Here is a 19,626-nt window from a genome sequence, read left to right on the forward strand (position 1 = left end):
AAGATTACCAACCGCAGTAATTAGAGACTACGAATAAGCCAATTCCTTGAACCTCGAAATCCAAAATTCCCGACGTATAGTGTGATGCCGAGATGGCCACATAGTAGTATTTTTTAGTGACGTTGATCAAATGGAAAGAGATAAAATACTAAGCGAGATTCTAGAAAAAGAAGATTGCAGTCACCCTTTTGTACTCTAGATCATTACGCACAACATAACCAAGATCGGATGCCAACCAAAGTTAAATAATACAATGTTGATAAGCTAAGGTATATAATTACAGGTTAGTGTCCAACTATTTAGCATGCACATTTACTGATTTAAACGGGGAAGGCTCAAACTAAAGGAACTATTGGTGCCCACGTTTGAATCATTAAAGGGGTCGTCCATGTTCAAAGAATCCAGTGGTTGAGGTGTTTCCAAAAATAGGGAAGATCCCATTTCATTTTCTGTATGCACTGTAGAATGTATAGTTGTATTTGGATCACCTTTTTCGCTCTTCTCTGGGTCTTCTTCTGGAAGTATGAAGGCATTTGAAATTGGTTTCTTCTTGTACGCAGTACTTATTTTACCAGTAGGAGGTAATCTTGCTTTTGATGCGGATTTCTTCGAAATAAATTGGTCTTCTTCTAAGAGAGCAAAGGAATTGTCCTCAGTTGAAGTAGGTAGAATTCTATCGTTTGTTGCTGAGGATTTGCTCTGTTTTGCTATATATGCTTTGGAGCGCTCATAATCTTTCCTTAGCAGTGGAAGTAAAGTGTTCCAGAACGAACCCGCATCAAGCAGGCCTTTTGTAATCTTGCTATACGTGATGCTGTCAGATTCTTCAGGTTGGATTTTCTTATCCTGCACTTTAGTTTCCCCATCGACAGTTTGGAATTGGGTGGTCAGCAGTTGCAATGGAACAGACGAACTCAAAACGCCAAACTCCTTTTCTAGACCAAGTTCTTTGAAACCAAAGAAATCTTCTCCAGTTAGTTCACTTGCAAAATCACCAGTAAAGAAACTTTGGCTCTCATCTTCAAAATTTCTCTCAGATAGTTCTTGTAGAGTTGGCCTTAGTAAGGCCCTTAAAAAGTTCTCTAGCTTGTGCTTAATGTCTTGAAGCTTCTTTGTCTTTTTGCCAAACTCCGATTCGACATAGGAATACAAGTCATCTGGTCTATTGATCCCATTCTCCAGTAGTGTTGTTTGTAACATTTCTACGTTTGTACCTCTATTTAAAGAATTGGTTTCATGATGTAGTTTTAAGGTCTTGATCAAATTGGATAAGTAATCCCCTGCAACTTCGGTAAGCATATTTATTGCGGAAGAGTGAGCAGTTTCAAATCCATTTGCCATAGCTACCTTAGATATGTTCTTATGCATGAATTTCCATATAAGTTCCCTGTTGTTCTTGTAATCATGAGTTGGAAGTTGCGATACTGGGTCAATGTCAAGTGAATCATCAATAACGGTGTAGTTATAGATGTGGCTGTTAAGAAAGGCGTTAGGGTTGTTTCTAGAGCTTTGGGCTGACAACGGACTTTGTAGCATTCTAATCAAAGATATCTTGTGACAAATGTGTCTAATCTGTTGTACGAGTGTGATGTTTTGGTTCATTTGAGGTGTAAGACCCAAATCCTTGTTAGCTAAAAACAGGCTTTGCCTGGTCATCCCGTTTTGAAGCATGCGTTCTACAGAAATATCTTCCATTTTGTCCAGTGTCTTCGTGTTCACTCCTTCATACAATATGTCAGGAATAGCGTTACTGATGTCATACTCTTGCAAAAATCTGGTGTCGTCCAATTCAATATCATTGGGTTGTTTTTCAAAACCCTCATTCCCATTCAAGGGATGATCATTATGAAATTGCAGTTGATCGTCGTCCTCCTGCTTCAAAACTGTCCCGAAACCGTTTTTCATGATTGAATCTTGCTCCATTTTCTGACGATATGATTCCAGAGCTTTCTGTTCCTTATATTCTGAGAACAACTGATCGAACATTTTCATTCTTTGTGGGTTTTTCAGGTATGCTTCCGAATCGATATTTAACTTTCCATTTTTAAAATAACTCGCTCTTTTCAAGCAGATCTCAGCACGAACTTTAGCAGTCACAGTTTTCCAAACAGAAATCTCCAAGTCGTCCTTATCATCGTCTTTTTCAAGTAAATAGGATTGAGAGTCGGCCATATCCTCCTCATCCTCCTCTTCTTCTTCTTCTTCTTCTTCTTCTTCTTCTTCTTCTTCTTCCTCTTCCTCTTCTTCTTCATTCTCATTTACTTTTTCTCCTTCTCCATCATTCTCTTCTCTTACTTCATTTCCCTCGTCGACTTTACTTTGTCGCTTGTTTTCTGTGTCATTTTTGGAAACTTCCCCATCTCGTCCGTTTTCGTTCTCCTTTTCGCATCCCTCAGCTTTTTTACTTTCTTCAACACTTTGATGTTCGTCATATTTCTCATTTTCCCTGAGTTCTTTTTTTCCGCCAGTTTCACTAAAAGTTACATTGGGTGAAGCGGTTTGGTCATCTTCCTTTTCTTCTTTTGGAGAGTCCAGTTCGTCTTCTCCCCCCTCAAGAATTGTTGAAGTTGCTTTGTCAATATCAGTTGAAGTTTCCTTCTCGGTGGTTTTAGAGGTACCCCTTTTGGAACCTTTGTCATTCTCCTTTGCTAACATATGAGCACCCATATTCAGTCCTTTTCTCCCAGAACCGGCAACTTCTTCCTCTTCATCCACTTCGTAGTCTTTGTCCTTTTCCATGTCTTCGATTTCTTTCTCTAGGTCTGCTCTGTTACGGATTGTGATATTTGGAATCATAGGGATCAATTGAAGAGATTTCTTTTGCATAGCAATAGCATGCCCCCTCAAAAAGTGTGAAGGGTCCGAGTTATAGGTTAGGCAATTTTTCCATATTAGCATAACATCGTCAACAAATGCTTGTTTGGAGTCATACTGAAAGCTTTTCAATTTTTTCAAAACTGTATTGAGATCCATGGACTTTTTTATAATCTGGTGATAATTTGGGGCTTCCCTTTTGCTCACTTTATTTAGAAATGGTGTTGAGTGCTCAGTAAAGTTTCTTAGTTCTAATACAACCTTTTCGCAGGCTTCATATAATTCTTCTTGGCCAATTCTTTCATCTGATGTCCATTTCGATCGATTTTTTCTAACATCCATAATAAGGTGTTTCAGTTCGTAATCTGATATACCTAAGCGAGATTTGTTTTCTTGAACTGAAGACAGAAGGTGCTTTAATGATAAATTCTCGATCCCTAGATTGACTGTTAAATCTAACTTATTCTGTTTGGGACGTTTATTCCCAGTGTCACTAAATGTCTCGCCTTCAATTGCAGACAGTATATCGTTTGTTTCTGGCTTACTGTCTATATTTTTATTGTTTTCTTCATCGGAAGCTATTTCCAAATCGCTTCGACTTCTTTTCCTCTTTCCTTTCTCTATCATTTTATCACTTTCCTCCAGCCTTAAGCGCTTTATCATAGTTTCTTTATCGTATTCAAGACTGTGGTAAATTTTGTTCCAGTTTCCCATAATCCCTTCAACGTTACTAGTTTTCAACTTCGATAATGTTTCCTTTGATATAGAAATGTTCAACAACAGGCGTCGTTCATCATCAATTTCAATATTAGAAGAGGGAATACCATTGCCATTTTCTATAAAATCGTCTTTCTTTTCAAATGTGGTGTCTTCCTCATAGTTATCATCTTCGTCGTCATAATTTTCATCTTCGGTAAACTTAGGGATATTTTCTTGGTTTTGCGGTGCTTCCGTTTCATCATCTTTCTCTTTCTCTTTCTCTTCCTCTTCCTCTTCCTTTTCAACATCTAGTAGGGCATATTCCATTTCATCACCATCATCAAATTCGTTATGGTCACTATACATATAATCTATAGCACATTGCCATAAGACATACCTGATTTTCAAAGACAGATTTCCGATAAACTTTGGACCACTTATTTGCTGTTTCAAGTCTTCTAAATCCAGCTTAAATAAGTCTTCTTCAACATCATTATTGACATTATCTTCATCGTTTGTGTTGGGTTCAGGGCCTTTATCTTCGCATTGACTTTCGCTATTGCTATTACTATTATCATTATTATTATTAGTATCATTATTATTATTGTTGTGATTTTCTGTAGTTATCTCTACTGTTTCCGACGATACATTGTCAGGTTGAGCATCACCAGTGGAGGATATTATACTACCCTGTTCCTTTTCCTGAGTCGATGGGAACGATTTTTCGACGTTTAACGTTATGTTTCCTTTCATGAAATAATCCCATGCTTTGAGTTTGTCTTCTTCACTTGGAATTGCCAATAAATATCCGAGAACAACCAATTGTTGGGCAGTCAAATAGAGATCGAAAATGTTTCTTCTAAAAAGTTTTTCAGTCAATTTCAGTAAAGGTTTGGCATTTGTCCTTTGATAGTTCGTTATTGGTATTTTTTCRGTCATCTTTTTTATAATGTTACAGTTTTAAGATCAACAAACGACTGTTCCTAAGTCCGAGTAAAAAAAAGGAAACGTCCTTATTTTTTGATGATCAACAAGGCGATATATCCTGTGGACTTTCAATCCTTTTCTTTTCTTTGCATATTCATTGATAAGTCAAGGTCCCACAACCTTATACTTACTTTTCAATATTTGGATCTAAAATTTCAACGTGTTACCCGATTTTATCTCTCTGTCATAGGCAACTTCGCAGTTTATTAATCGAAGAGTTAGCTACACAAATGCTATTGGGAGCGGTACAAGGTTGCTAGGCTTGACTACTTGTGCAAATTTGATACCACTAGGAAAATTTATGTATATTTTTGGCGTCCAGAATAATGTCTCTGCGTAACATCTAGTTATAAACGTCTAGGTAGTGATTGAGCACTTTACAAAGAAGTGTATCGGTATATAATGTGGTACATCTGAAGTCTTAGACACTATCTCTTTGACATTTGGTAGACAATGACCGTATTACCAGCAGGAAGTACACAATTCATTCTTTCTTAGTATTATGTTTGTTACAATTTTTCAACAAATAATAGCTTGCGTGGCGTAATGGCAACGCGTCTGACTTCTAATCAGAAGATTATGGGTTCGACCCCCATCGTGAGCTTTATTTTCTCATTCCGTGATAGTTTAATGGTCAGAATGGGCGCTTGTCGCGTGCCAGATCGGGGTTCAATTCCCCGTCGCGGAGATTTTTTTAATTAACGTAGTTTTAACTCTTTTTTGATGATGTTCTTGTAGCAATATCATATTTGCCCGATAGCATGAGCTTCTCAATGATTTGGGATACCAGTTGTGTTGGAGCATTGACTTTGGAGGTACAGTTATTGATCATATGATTCAGTTTTGTAATCATACACGAACAATTAAATCTGGAAATAATTGAGATAAAGTTAAAGATCCGTTAATTGATATGAAAGGAGATGAGTTATACCAGATACTTTATAATTCAGTCCCGAAGTTAACAAAAATGTACAGATAACAGTTAAATTATAGCAACTATGGTTTCGGACCATTTGACAATGACTTCTATCATGCAATTGGCGGCCGCGTGGGTACGGATAGCACCGTATGCTAGTATAAAAATACAGACCATACTATCCTGGGAGTCCATTATGGGTAAACGATCTGATGCCTCAGGGCTGTAGGCTTTGACCGGAAAGACTGCAAAGGAGAGTGGTTTATATGACGAACATACGGCATCTACTCCGTGTCGAAACACAGGGCCTATATAATATGCTAAATCTGTCCAGTCCGTCGATGAGGTTGTTACGGAAGAGCTGTTCAGACACGTATATGGCCATACCGTGACTTTATTCAAGGGCACGACAACCATATTTCAAAAGTATCGTGACTTCAGATAATTACACTCTTCAAAGACACGCAATGGTTCCGACATTAAGGTGCACACAGAACATATGCCTAGATGATCTAACTAGATCAGGCAACCTCAATGAGATAGAAAACATAGATACTATTTTAAAGTCATATGATGCGTGAAGGTTATGAAAATGATTATCGACAAAACACTGAAATTCCAGACATGTTTACTACAGAAAAACTAGCTGAAATAAAAGGCAATGCTAACTATTCATCTCCTAGCGACAATCTATAAGATAATTAGAAATACGGCTTTTTTGACGCAGAAGAATCTCAAGGTGATGAATACGAATAGGTGCCAAGCATGGATGTTCAGCCAGATCTTCAGTCGAAAGAAAAAAGAACACTGTTCAAAATGATGAAGAACGTCAATACCCGTCCTGAACAATACTGACCAAGCGCATGTTGAATCAAACAAGGTAGAAATAAAAAAGAGTACAGGTATTTCATCGAAGAGTAATATTGAAGAGATAATAGCGGACCGGAAAACCAACAGTTAACAAAGTTGGATCCCTAAATAAAACGATCAATTAACTGAATAAGAAAAGAAAGCCATCACTGATTCAAAACCAGTCATGGAAGGCTTAAATCATCAACAGTTCGGCCGAGGATAGGTCGGTGATCAAAAGGTTCGTTAGCGTCCTGGAAGGGACAAGTTAAAAGTGCGGCTAAGCATACACAGAATAGTTCTTTGATTTATCAAATGATCATAAACGAAAATCCTGTATGCTCTCTTCTATCCCTCCTGGATAAAACGATTTTAAGGTTCCCGATTCGACCTGTTGAAAAAAGAAATATCTGGGGGAAAAGAGTATGATCCTAACAAACCTTTATAAATTATATCAGTAAAATCTATGTTATTAAAGACAAAATATATATATATACTTTATTTCATTCTTTTGTAAAATACATTATATCTAATATTCTTTTATCGTCCGATCTCCTAATTTTTTTGGTTTCTCTTTTTCCAGCAGAGCAAGGGTGTATGTTTATACAGCGTATTTCTTAGTCCATTCTCTGGCTGTAGCTTCGTACTTGGATCTATCAGTCTTGTAAATGTGAGCGATTTCTGGCACCAAAGGATCGTCTGGGTTGGCATCCGTCAACAAAGAGCAGATGGATAATAGAACTTTTGATAAAGTTAGAGCGGGGGACCATTGGTCCTTTAGGATGTCCAGACAAATGTTACCGTTGGCGTTGATATTTGGGTGATATATCTTGGTTGTGAAGGAGATCTTTGGTGGCTTGAATGGGTAATCGGTTGGGAAATGGATGGACAAAAAGAAAACACCACCGGCATATGGAGAATCGGCGGGGCCCATGATGGACGCTTGCCAGTGATATAGATCATCGCCGACTGGACCGGCTGAACATGAAGTAGGTGGGTCTCTGGTTCAATAACACGCTTGTTGTTAGTAAACGGAAGAACTCGAGAGCATACAAAAAAAAAAAAAGAAAAGAGCACGCACTTAAGACGTGGCAATAACCTTAGACATACCTTTCAAGGTCACTTAGTTCCTTAGCAATACGTTTGGAAGAAGACATGGTATTTGGCTGGTTGTTTTGTGTATATTCTATAACCTGGAGTTGGTGAAAGTGTATTATTACTCTTGATGTAGGTTCTCTCTTCAAGACCTTTTTCTGTTTTTTTCAAAAATAGATCCAGTTCTGTGAAAGAAGACCAAAGAACAAAGAAGAAAAAAGAAAAAAAACAGGCCTCCATGTGAGCAGTTAGTTGTCAGCTTTTTTTCCCGCGGTCGCGGTGGGGCGGAAAAATCTCGCAGAACATGTGACTGTTAATGCTGCCTTTTCTTTGCTGCGGGGTCTTCCTTTGGTTTCCGTCCTTTGGGAAAAACAATAGGCGGTTGGTTGATCAGGGCGGAGAGTAGGCGGTTAAGAACAACCTGGTTGCTTCAGTTTGGAAGACGTCTGTATCAAGAGCATTTGCCAGAGTGTGGGATCTTATCCTGTTGCGTAGGCTCGATTCTTGTACTTTTTTTTGGAAAGTAGAGGGGAGGAGCATAGCTGCCACCACGCTCGAGAATGGCATCTCTCACATTCCAGGAAATGCGGAATGCTGGCAGGAATGACTGATATGCTGCTTGTTTTCGTTGTTTTTTTCGTAGTGATGGGGCAGGCTCTTTATTCCCGAAAGAATGTGGCGGTCTTTTCAGTTGCAGAGAATGAGCCCCCAAATTCTTTTGCTATTTAGCATAAATTTTTGGGTCATTACGTGCCAATTGGAAAAAGCATAATTCTTGGTTGTGTGGGCTGGAGGTTGGACATTTTTGCGATACGGTCAAATCTGTGTGTTCTTGGCTGTTTATTATAGTTTGTGTTTTGTTTGTCATAGAAGAGGGAGAACTTTAAAGTGGGCTGCAAGGATGCCGTGGAGAACAAAATATAAATAAAACCTAAATACAATATAGACCAAAAAGCCACTGACTCTTTGTAGGACCGACACGATCAAGCATCTACATGTTTTCAGATAAGCAATGAAGAGAAATATAGATTCCGTATTCCGTTGCCGGCAAGATTATGCTCTCTACGTGTGCAGAACAACGTGAAGCATTGTCCGCGCAAATATGTCTGTTTACGCTAAGAAAAACCACCCTACTTTATCCAAGCGTTGATAGTTAAATACTTTTTCTGTTTAAGCACTGGTGTCATTCATCGGCCCTTTCTATCCAAACCGCGCTCTCAGGCGAACCGATCGTTGCGAAGAACCACACGCAAGGGCAAATCAAAACACCCGCCTTCTTCAACGTTTGGCACTCAAAATAAAAACAGTAAAAATAAGCCTTTCTTTTAGCCAAAAGGCCACCACTCCAACATTCGATCGAAGCCCCGACTTCAGGAAATGACGCGGTTCCTATACACGCTCTTAAGTATGAGCGCCCTCCTTTACGAAAACAACCATGGCGTTTCCCGGCGGATCCGTTCGAGAAAGTGGTGAGATTCCTTACAAATATGCTAAAGTCAACGTTTCCCCATTTAGTGACACCGGTGTAGGTCGTTTATCGCCGCAGGATGTTTCAGAGTGAGCCATTTTGACCGTACTCCGGTTTGATCAGCCTTATTGGAAGGCCCGGCACCGCTGACATTCCGCGGACGGCTCGGAGAATTCCTCATACAGGTCGGGAATGTGCGTGTTTCACATTGGGTATTCTTACTCTTCTGGGAAATTCTCCAGAAAACACGCTGAGCTGGACTCCACCAAATGTCCTTCGTAAGGCTCTTGGTTCATGCAGTCCAAGAAAGGCGGCACCAACAGTTAATATCGGCAATCACTGTTGTCCTGCAGTTTCTCTTAGTGGGATATTCCATAGCTGGAGAAAAAAGCTTATTGCCAGAGAAGTGATTCATCCGTAGAGATGCGTATTAAGTTTGAAACGAAAGGCTTGCTGAGTTTTTTGAATATATCAACTCTTTCTTGCTTTTATATATGTTTATGAAACATAAAGGAATTTTTACTGGAGCGAGATTTCTTTCACAACAACAAGAAAAGAGCAAAAAACGATTTTAATTTAAACTTAGTCTAATACTGTAGATTGCTTTACCATGAGTCTTAAAGTAGATGACTTTGGCACAGACTGCTCTAGAAGTATAGAAACATATAATGACAGAATCTTTGATGTATACATACAGAAGGATTCGTATTCCCAGTCGGGTCTAGATGGCATGTTTCCAGAACCTGGTATTCGGAGCGATGCTTGTGTGAAAAATGAAGCGGAAGATGGCATCGACCTCGCCAACGCGCCTCCTCAGTTTGAACTGGTCAATACTGGGCTGGGAGCTAAATCAGATCGTCTAAGGTCTCCATCAGTGAAGGGTGCGTTCACCGATAAACAGAGGAAAAATGAAGTACCAAGCATAGCTGTTAACAATTACTTTTCTGGACAAAGTAGCGAAAATACGTCAACAACGGAATCTTGGGGCATCGGCTGCGATAAGTGGTCCGAAAAAGTGGAAGAAGCATTCTTTGAAGCTCTCAAACTGATAATGAAAAACGGCACCACGAAAATAAAAATAAGAAACGCCAATTTCGGAAGAAATGAACTCATTTCATTATACATCAAGCATCAAACCAATGAGTTCAGAACCAAGAAGCAAATTTCTTCACATATCCAAGTCTGGAAAAAAACCATACAAAACAAAGTTAAGGACTCTTTGACTTTGTCACAGAGAGAGGAGGAGCTCTTACATCTCATCGAGCATGGTGCAGAACAAGCAGCGGAAACTTCAAATATGTTTTATGACATATTCGAGGAAATTATTGATTCATTACCTTCAATAAACGACGCAACGAATTCAACTCCTAATAATCTTCACGCCAGTAACACCAGTAACAATGCATTATCAGTACACTCAAGGTTACTAACGCCAATCACAGCTTCAAACGAGAAGAAGATAGAGAATTTCATCAAACACAACGCTGCATCTCAAGCGAAGACTCCCTTAATCTACGCTAAACACATTTACGAAAACATGGACGGCTATAAATGTGTACCATCTGAAAGACACCTTAGACAGCTTTCTCCCACAGAATCTCATCACGGAGGCGTTTTCGACAAGGATAAGATTTCAAGTAAGGAAGCTATCTTGGAAACAGCCAGAAATATCGAAATAGAGCAGAGGAAGATTATCAACAAGTACCAAAGACTATCCCGCATACAAGGACAAGAGAGTAATACAGAGTTCAGTTCCAATTCCAATTCCGGTTCGGAATACGAATCTGAAGAGGAAGTTGTTCCAAGGTCTGCTGCAGAGCCACAGTTACAAGGTAGGCTAGCACCATACTACAAGAACAACGGCATGCCATATCCTCTCTCCAAAGTACGAACCAGGCCAATGTACCCCAGACCTGCTGAAGACGTCTATAATTCGAACTATGCTCAAGGTCTACCCCAGTACCAATCTTCCTACTTTTCTCAACTTCTATTATCATCACCCCAACATTACGAGCATTCCCCACACCAAAGAAACTTTACACAGTCCAACCAATCGCATGGGAACTTCTATTGAACGGGTGCATATACACATACATACATACACATATATACATATATATACACTCATAAACTCCATAGAGGAGAAGCAAACGAACACAAATATTCACGCAATAGCCGAATGCCGGTGAAAGCAAGACGTCTCTTTGAGATCTTGTCTTCCATTTTGCACTTTCATTTGACGTTTCTTATGCTTTGGTCGCTACATTTTTTACTGACGCGCCAGGAAGAATGAAAAGAAAGTCCCTGTAGCGCCATGCTGAAATTTTTTTCACATCCACCTACAGTAGTTTTTTTTTTCTTTTTCCACCGAGATATTGTAGTCGCTTCTCGATGCCGCAGGAATTGCATTGAGTTTAGCCAACCAAATGGCACTACAAATCAATTTTTTCTATCAGAGCTCTTCTCTTTCATAGATTATTAACATATTTGACTTGTTTCAAGTTTTTTGGTTACCAAGGGCAAATAGGAAGATGTTGTCTAGAGTATCTTTATTGAGAAACTCAAGAGCCTTTCAGCAGGCCAAATGGCGCACTTATCGCTTCCAGGTTTCGCCAACTGTACATGCTTCATACTACCACATCCTGTCTGGTGGGAAACTTGCTCAGTCTATTCGTGAAAAGGCTGATGACGAAATAAAATCCATTAAATTGAAACATCCCAATTTCAAGCCTACTTTGAAAATTATTCAAGTTGGAGGCAGACCCGACTCGTCCACCTATGTGAGAATGAAGTTGAAAGCTTCGAAGGATAGTGGCGTGGACTGTGTCATAGAGAAATTTCCACCAGAAATAACCGAACTCGAGCTTTTGAAGAGAATTGCCGACATCAACGATGACGAATCTATTCATGGGCTGTTAATTCAATTACCATTGCCTCGTCATTTGGATGAAACAACAATCACAAATGCTGTTGACTACAAAAAAGACGTTGATGGGTTTCATAGATTTAATGCTGGTGAATTGGCCAAAAAGGGTGGTAAACCATACTTTATTCCATGTACTCCTCACGGTTGCATGAAGTTACTCGAAGAGGCTCATGTCAAGTTAGATGGAAAGAACGCCGTAGTGATAGGTAGATCTAGTATTGTCGGGAACCCAGTTGCCTCGTTATTGAAAAATGCCAATGCAACAGTAACCATTTGTCACAGTCATACAAAGAATGTTGCTCAGGTAGTTTCCCAGGCTGACATAATTGTTGCAGCTTGCGGTATGCCTCAATACGTTAAAGGAGAGTGGATCAAAGAAGGTGCCGTAGTTATCGATGTTGGTATTAACTATGTTCCTGATAATAGCAAGAAAAGCGGACAGAGATTAGTTGGTGATGTTGAATTTGACTCTGTAAAGGAAAAGGCATCTTACATAACTCCCGTTCCTGGTGGAGTGGGGCCAATGACTGTGGCTATGCTTGTTTCTAATGTACTCTTAGCCGCAAAGAGACAGTTTGTGGAATCTGAAAAGCTTCCAACTATCAATCCTCTTCCCCTACACCTGAAAACACCAGTTCCATCAGATATTGATATTTCAAGAGCCCAAAGCCCAAAACACATCAATCAAGTGGCCGAGGAATTGGGTATTCACTCACACGAACTGGAACTGTATGGCCATTATAAGGCGAAGATTTCTCCAAGTATCCTCGAAAGATTAGAATCTCGTGAGAACGGTAAATACGTCCTTGTTGCGGGTATTACCCCAACCCCATTGGGTGAAGGTAAATCCACTACAACTATGGGACTGGTGCAAGCCTTATCTGCCCATTTAGGCAAACCTTCCATTGCGAATGTTAGACAGCCCTCCTTGGGCCCTACTTTGGGTGTTAAAGGTGGTGCTGCCGGTGGTGGTTACGCTCAAGTTATTCCTATGGACGAGTTCAACCTACATTTAACCGGTGATATCCACGCTATTGGGGCCGCCAATAACCTGCTTGCAGCTGCTATTGACACCAGAATGTTCCATGAATCTACCCAGAAGAACGACGCAACATTTTATAAGAGATTAGTTCCAAGAAAGAATGGTAAGAGAAAGTTCACCCCATCTATGCAAAGAAGACTTGGAAGATTAGGTATCAATAAGCAAGACCCTGATACCTTGACGCCCGAGGAAATCAACAAATTTTCCAGACTGAATATCAATCCTGATACTATCACAATCAGAAGAGTTGTCGATATCAATGACAGAATGTTGAGACAAATTACCATTGGAGAAGCTGCTACAGAAAAGGGCCTCACAAGAACTACTGGATTTGATATCACTGTTGCCTCTGAATTGATGGCTATCCTAGCTTTATCCAAAAACTTGCACGAAATGAAGGAACGTATTGGACGTATGGTTATTGGTGCCAATTATGATAATGAACCAGTAACTGTAGAAGACGTTGGTTGTACTGGCGCTCTGACTGCATTGTTACGTGATGCCATCAAACCTAACTTAATGCAAACGTTAGAAGGTACACCCGTAATGGTCCATGCTGGTCCTTTTGCTAATATTTCTATCGGTGCATCGTCAGTCATTGCAGACTTAATGGCATTAAAACTTGTAGGCACAGTCAAGAACCCATTAAACACCAAGGACACCCATGAACCTGGTTATGTGGTCACTGAAGCAGGATTTGATTTTGCCATGGGTGGTGAAAGATTCTTTGATATCAAATGTCGTTCCTCTGGATTAGTACCAGATACAGTTGTCTTAGTCGCTACAGTAAGAGCCTTAAAATCTCACGGAGGTGCTCCAAATGTTAAGCCAGGACAACCATTACCAAAGGAATACACAGAAGAAAACGTTGATTTCGTCGCCAAGGGTGTTAATAACCTGGTCAAGCAAATCGAAAACATCAAAACTTTCGGAATACCAGTTGTTGTAGCAATCAACAGATTTGAAACGGACTCACAAGCAGAAATCGAAGTAATCAAAAAAGCTGCATTGAACGCGGGAGCATCTCATGCCGTTACTTCTAATCACTGGATGGAAGGTGGTAAAGGTGCATTAGACTTGGCTCATGCCGTGGTCAATGCAACAAAAGAACCAAAAAACTTTGAATTTTTGTACGACGTCAACAACTCAATTGAAGATAAACTTACTAGCATCGTTCAAAAGATGTATGGAGGAGCAAAAATCGAAGTTTCACCAGAGGCCCAAAAAAAGATTGACGCTTATAAGGAACAAGGATTCGGTAATCTTCCTATCTGTATTGCTAAGACGCAATACTCATTGTCGCATGATCCATCTTTGAAGGGTGTTCCTACTGGCTTCACGTTCCCAATTAGAGATGTGAGAGCTTCAATCGGTGCAGGATATTTATATGCCCTAGCTGCAGAAATACAAACTATACCAGGTTTATCAACATATGCTGGTTACATGGCTGTAGAAGTTGACGACGACGGTGAGATTGAAGGTCTATTTTAGAATCGATTACATTTTTGATAGATTAGTTTTATATATATATATAGATGTATACATACCGTGACTAAATTGTTTGTTTTATTTTACATTGAAATTCAACTAGGTGGTACGCTACACACTAGCACTGGCCCAATCTTTCTTTGCGTCAGTTCACGGGTCCATTATATACGAACGTGTCGTGGATATATTAGAAAAAATGGTTTTATTTATGTAGGTATATGCGGATACATATATATTACTGAAGTTATTGCAATTTGTTTATTAATTGAGTATGTATATTAAGCTAAACTAATTAAAGAAAAATTAAGCATCTTCCTTCAATAAAGCATCTCTCTTTTCAGCAACTCTTTGAGCCCTTCTGTCACGAGCAGCTCTGTTCTTCAATCTTCTAGCTTCAGCTTCTTCGTTCAAAGCCTTTTCACGTTGAGCATCAGCCTTAGCTTGAATAATGTGTTCAACCAAAGCTCTCTTGTGCTTGAAAGCGTTACCCTTAGATTCCTTGTATAAAACATGGTACAAGTGCTTGTCGATCTTACCAGCATCACGGTACTTGGCCAATAATCTTCTCAAGACACGTAATCTTCTGATCCAGACGACTTGGGATGGCAAACGGGCTTCTCTGGTACCCTTTCTCTTACCGTAACCACTGTGACGACCTTCTCTCTTGGATTGGGCATGTGCTCTAGTTCTGGATTTAGAGTGAACAGTAACGGCCTTCTTGACGATGGTACCGTTCTTAACCAATTTTCTGATAGCGTTTCTGGAGTTGGCTTGAGCAATTTCAGAAGCTTCGTTTGGGTCTAACCAAACCTTTCTCTTACCAACACCGACGACAGAAGCGGCAAGTCTCTTTTGAGTACGTAAGTTAGCCCTGTTTAAATTATGTTAGTTATTGTTATTTTTTATGAAAAATCAGTTTACCGTATTAGAAAAGATAGAATATAGAACGACGACTAACCTCAAGCCTGCAAAGAGAAATTGTCATGGTAGAAATAATATGCTTTGGAAAAGGATTGGATATATTCAATGCGACAAACAGTCAAATAGAAGCTGATATAGAATTGGTCTTGATGTTAGAATATGAAAGCATTTCGTTTGTACTTATACGCAATCGATAATGCATACTTCGTAAAAACAAAAGCCTCCAGAAATTTCCTCTTTGGTTCCTTAGTGTCATAAAATTCAGTATTTAACACGATCTGGCTTGATTATCATATCCTAGTATCAAAAAAAAACACAGGTTTTTCATTCTACATGTTGTTCGTATTATGTCTGCCATGCTGTGCTCGTTTAAGGTGTTATCCTCATCAAAGTACATTTCTCGAAATAGTAGTCATTATAGTAATACTATCTTATTCCTGATAAACTTTCACTAGAGTATTATTAACGGTATCACATACATTTTTGCTTTGGAGTTCTTAATCAGTTTTCTATATGATTTTGGAAAGTAAACGCCTTTTAGGTTGTGTTGATCACCTTACAGACCTATGCGTTTTTTCGACTACCTACCAGAGAGATTTGGATCGATGCCTAACGCAGTTCGCAAGGAAGGTGGGCCTAGTCTGAGACCGTTCCGCTATGGAAGGAACAGTTCGAAAGGCCATAGCAGGAGCTGCAGAAGGATGGCCTCTAGCGAAAACCAGGGAATGGTTCATCCCAGAGGGATGAACCTTGGGGGGAGCGAGCCTGGAGAGGGAAATGCGTCCGTTTGGGCCTGCATTCCTAGCGGGAAACACTCTACAAGTATTTGCGGGCGGTGAAAGAGGACGTCACGCACAAGAAAAGAGAAAATGACCCTTGAAGAAAAACAAATAATGTATGGATGCAAAAATGTGTGGGTGTAAATCCTGAAAAGTCTTGCATTGAGTATTACCCTTAGAACTTAGACCAATTTTGAAATAAAGTTTTTTTTTTCATTGTTTGCTTGCCTTTAAATATATCATGAAATTTCTCGTGATGGGTTTTCCATTGTTCTTTTATCAAAACGTTCCTCAAGGTACACTTGTATTTCTCTGTATGAAAAACTGATTTACTAGAGTGGTTTTGACTTATTCAATTGACCACAGATATATTAACGATATAAAAGGATCTTGAGAAAAAAAATGAGTAGTGACACTAAGCAACAAGAATCGAGCTTTGCTATTAATTTCTTAATGGGTGGTGTCAGTGCGGCAGTTGCCAAGACCGCTGCCTCACCCATTGAGAGAGTCAAGATCTTGATTCAAAACCAAGATGAAATGATAAAGCAAGGGACTCTGGAAACAAAGTATTCCGGTATTGTAGACTGTTTCAAGAGAACCGCTAAACAAGAGGGTATGATCTCATTTTGGAGAGGAAATACTGCAAATGTTATTCGTTATTTCCCCACCCAGGCTTTAAATTTTGCCTTCAAAGATAAAATTAAATTAATGTTTGGTTTCAAAAAAGAGGAAGGTTATGGTAAATGGTTTGCAGGTAATCTAGCCTCTGGTGGTGCTGCGGGTGCCCTTTCGTTACTATTTGTTTATTCTTTAGATTTCGCCAGAACAAGGTTGGCTGCCGATGCTAAATCATCCAAGAAGGGCAGCACACGCCAATTCAACGGGCTGGTTGATGTTTACAAAAAAACTTTAAAATCTGACGGTATTGCTGGACTGTACAGAGGGTTCATGCCTTCAGTAGTTGGTATCGTTGTTTATAGAGGGTTGTATTTTGGGTTATTCGATTCTCTCAAGCCACTGGTACTAACCGGGTCATTAGACGGATCATTTTTAGCTTCGTTCTTATTGGGTTGGGTGGTTACTACAGGTGCTTCAACATGTTCATACCCATTGGACACGGTGAGAAGAAGAATGATGATGACTTCCGGTCAAGCCGTCAAATATGATGGTGCTATGGATTGCCTAAGGAAGATCGTAGCAGCCGAAGGGGTCGGATCATTATTCAAAGGCTGCGGTGCCAATATTCTAAGGAGTGTTGCTGGAGCAGGTGTTATCTCCATGTATGATCAATTGCAGATGATATTATTTGGTAAGAAATTCAAGTAGTATCTCTTCAAATCAAGCTTATAAATATTTTCTCTTAGTACTTTTTTTCCCTTTTTTTTAAGTCTCATTTTTAACCGCTGACTTGTTTATAGATAGAAAAAATAGAAGGCATATGTATAGATTGATTTTTTTTTTCAATGCAACAGCTCGATTATATAAATACATAGATCAGCTACTGGATAAAATCTCTGATGACTTTTTTGAGGAATAATTTTGACGTCTTTCCCTTTCAGTCTTCAAATTGTTAAATAGCATCTTTTCAGCAATTTGGACATTTCTTTCCAAGTTTCCCACAATGGTGAAAGCTCTTTCTTGTGAAGGTTTCCCCTTTGCATTATCTTGGTTTTCAATTAGTATCTTGGTCTTAGTATATTTTCTCAAATTAGCAATTCTATTACCACCTCTACCCACAAGAGCGCCGACAAATTCTTCCGGAATCATGACGGTAGATTTAAACTCTGCTGATCTATCATTAGAGCCTCTTAGAGCCTTTGCAAGATGAGGAAAATACATCCTTTCCGAACGCTTATCATTAGACGAACTTTCTGAGGTGGGCTCCATATCCAATTGGGAAATATGCAGCCAAGTTTGGCCAATGGAGGATGGCAGACCTTGGATTTCTAGTACCCGATCTTCGCTGTCTGGTAAGCAATGCTTCGAGGCAAGTATTCTGACCTCGTTGTCATCCATTAGCTTCTTAATCACAACGCCATTCTTTCCAATAATAGCAGAAGTTTCTGAATTGGAAAAAAGTAATCTAACTGTAGTTAGCATATTTTTGTTTGTAACTTTCTCAAAATCAAACTCCGTTGGTGTGGGGAGAAGAATTTTCAAGAAATGAAATTTATGGTCATTTTGGTGCAGTTTTTCCATGATCTCATCATCGCCAGTAAAGCATTCCAAAATCTTTGCCAGAGCTTCACAGACGTTTCTAGCGTCCTCACTTTCGATAATTAAGACTCTATCAGAACAACCTTCTTTGACTTCGGACAACGCCAGTTTTGCGTTTTTTTGTGTCTCGACCTCTTTAAGGAATGTACCAATTGGACCACAGTCCTCTGTACCGACCAAGAGTTCGGCTTCTAACAAGGAAAGTAGGACTCTTGCAGAAAAGGGGGCAAGCCCTTTAGAGCTTTCGGTGGATTCTATAAATCTTGAAGATGAAGAAGACATAATATTCAACGGTGTCCAGTTTCACGTTTTTGATCAAAACCACTTTCAACGTATTTTCAACAGCCTATCAATTGAGAAAAGAGAAGCTCGAAAAATAAGGAGAAAAATTGAATTCTTGTCAAACGTTAACTTATTTTCTTATTTATATGGGATTGTTCAGGTATGTATATGTAAGTATGCGCTATTGAGAGGACCCCTTAGTCGGCTGCGCAGAAAACAGTGCCTTAAATACTGACCGCACCGCGCACTTAGCTAAGCGCCGCCCCTGCCCTGATCTAGAAGTAAAAAGAAGGGCCCTTCTCTACCCACCATAGGATGGGCCAGTGCAAAGTAGTGCTTGCTAGGCACGCAACTGTCACGATCGTTCGAATTGCTGTCCGTTTTAATTTGCGTTTCGTAAAGCTCGTTCTAGCCGTGGGTGAAACAGCAACCAAAACACTACGTACATACGAAACCAAAACGTAATTTTAAAAATTCATATACGTATACGAACTATCCACCAGCGGGTAGATTTATATATCTAGAATATGTATGTAAATTATGTATATGAATAATAGTGGAGTGATTCTAGGATAAAAACATCAAAGGTAAACAGAGGTACTGAAGCTATGACAAAACTCGCAATGGAAAACAGAGTCAGCGTAAGAATCTCACAAGAAATGGTATCTTTATCGTTTTCTCTTTTTCTTCTTTTAATGAAAGGCCAATGAACCACATATTTCCACCTATCTTTTTTCTCTCTATAGGATATGTTAGATTTATAAGCAATAATGAAATGAAATTACGACTCAATGAAAAAAGGGATGCTAATCAAACCATGCGTGCGCATGAGTGTGCATGCAGTGAGTATCCGCTCGTTTGTTTAGGCCTGACCCGCCAAATCCAAGAGATAATCTTTAGCTTCACCTAGAATATTGGCAATGACTTCACCGCCCATTAGCACATAGCCGTGCGACTTGTCTTCGCTCAGGACTGTTTGGATTTCATTATTTTTCTTTTGTTGCTTTTTCAAAAACTCTTGGTATCCACTAACTGTGGTCAACTCAACAGGGGCACTTTGTAAGAAAGAACCGGTAGAATGAGTGAAATTTGTGTTTTGTTTGTATAGAGCAGATGACATGTTGTAGTTAGTTTGTGATATGG

The 19,626-nt window shown here is 39.4% G+C and overlaps 7 protein-coding genes and 2 non-coding genes across 9 annotated transcripts; 5 read left to right on the plus strand and 4 right to left on the minus strand.

Annotated features, from left to right (window-relative positions):
* Positions 1-312: 312 nt before the first annotated feature.
* Positions 313-4,452, minus strand: SPT7 (SAGA histone acetyltransferase complex subunit SPT7; the record flags this gene model as incomplete). Its single annotated transcript, XM_018364319.1, has 1 exon — positions 313-4,452. One exon carries the CDS (start codon positions 4,450-4,452, stop codon positions 313-315), a length of 4,140 nt encoding a protein of 1,379 aa, XP_018223120.1.
* A 580-nt stretch (positions 4,453-5,032) lies between these two features.
* On the plus strand, positions 5,033-5,104 carry DI49_1113. The gene has a single exon. It is a non-coding gene; the product is annotated as a tRNA-Arg (tRNA).
* Positions 5,105-5,116: 12 nt separating this feature from the next.
* Positions 5,117-5,188, plus strand: DI49_1114. The gene has a single exon. It is a non-coding gene; the product is annotated as a tRNA-Asp (tRNA).
* Positions 5,189-6,866: 1,678 nt separating this feature from the next.
* UBC4 (E2 ubiquitin-conjugating protein UBC4) lies at positions 6,867-7,199 on the minus strand (the record flags this gene model as incomplete). Its single annotated transcript, XM_018364320.1, has 1 exon — positions 6,867-7,199. The coding sequence occupies one exon, from the start codon at positions 7,197-7,199 to the stop codon at positions 6,867-6,869; it is 333 nt and encodes a 110-aa protein (XP_018223121.1).
* A 2,239-nt stretch (positions 7,200-9,438) lies between these two features.
* TEC1 (Tec1p) lies at positions 9,439-10,902 on the plus strand (the record flags this gene model as incomplete). The annotated part of the gene is made up of 1 exon (XM_018364321.1): positions 9,439-10,902. The coding sequence occupies one exon, from the start codon at positions 9,439-9,441 to the stop codon at positions 10,900-10,902; it is 1,464 nt and encodes a 487-aa protein (XP_018223122.1).
* A 457-nt stretch (positions 10,903-11,359) lies between these two features.
* On the plus strand, positions 11,360-14,287 carry MIS1 (trifunctional formate-tetrahydrofolate ligase/methenyltetrahydrofolate cyclohydrolase/methylenetetrahydrofolate dehydrogenase MIS1; the record flags this gene model as incomplete). The annotated part of the gene is made up of 1 exon (XM_018364322.1): positions 11,360-14,287. The coding sequence occupies one exon, from the start codon at positions 11,360-11,362 to the stop codon at positions 14,285-14,287; it is 2,928 nt and encodes a 975-aa protein (XP_018223123.1).
* Positions 14,288-16,386: 2,099 nt separating this feature from the next.
* On the plus strand, positions 16,387-17,310 carry AAC3 (ADP/ATP carrier protein AAC3; the record flags this gene model as incomplete). Its single annotated transcript, XM_018364323.1, has 1 exon — positions 16,387-17,310. One exon carries the CDS (start codon positions 16,387-16,389, stop codon positions 17,308-17,310), a length of 924 nt encoding a protein of 307 aa, XP_018223124.1.
* A 168-nt stretch (positions 17,311-17,478) lies between these two features.
* DI49_1119 (KH domain-containing protein) lies at positions 17,479-18,483 on the minus strand (the record flags this gene model as incomplete). The annotated part of the gene is made up of 1 exon (XM_018364324.1): positions 17,479-18,483. One exon carries the CDS (start codon positions 18,481-18,483, stop codon positions 17,479-17,481), a length of 1,005 nt encoding a protein of 334 aa, XP_018223125.1.
* An 862-nt stretch (positions 18,484-19,345) lies between these two features.
* DI49_1120 (uncharacterized protein) lies at positions 19,346-19,603 on the minus strand (the record flags this gene model as incomplete). Its single annotated transcript, XM_018364325.1, has 1 exon — positions 19,346-19,603. The coding sequence occupies one exon, from the start codon at positions 19,601-19,603 to the stop codon at positions 19,346-19,348; it is 258 nt and encodes an 85-aa protein (XP_018223126.1).
* Positions 19,604-19,626: the final 23 nt, after the last annotated feature.

The sequence above is a fragment of the Saccharomyces eubayanus genome, chromosome IV, assembly GCF_001298625.1.
Source record: "Saccharomyces eubayanus strain FM1318 chromosome IV, whole genome shotgun sequence".
Classification (NCBI taxonomy): domain Eukaryota; kingdom Fungi; phylum Ascomycota; class Saccharomycetes; order Saccharomycetales; family Saccharomycetaceae; genus Saccharomyces; species Saccharomyces eubayanus.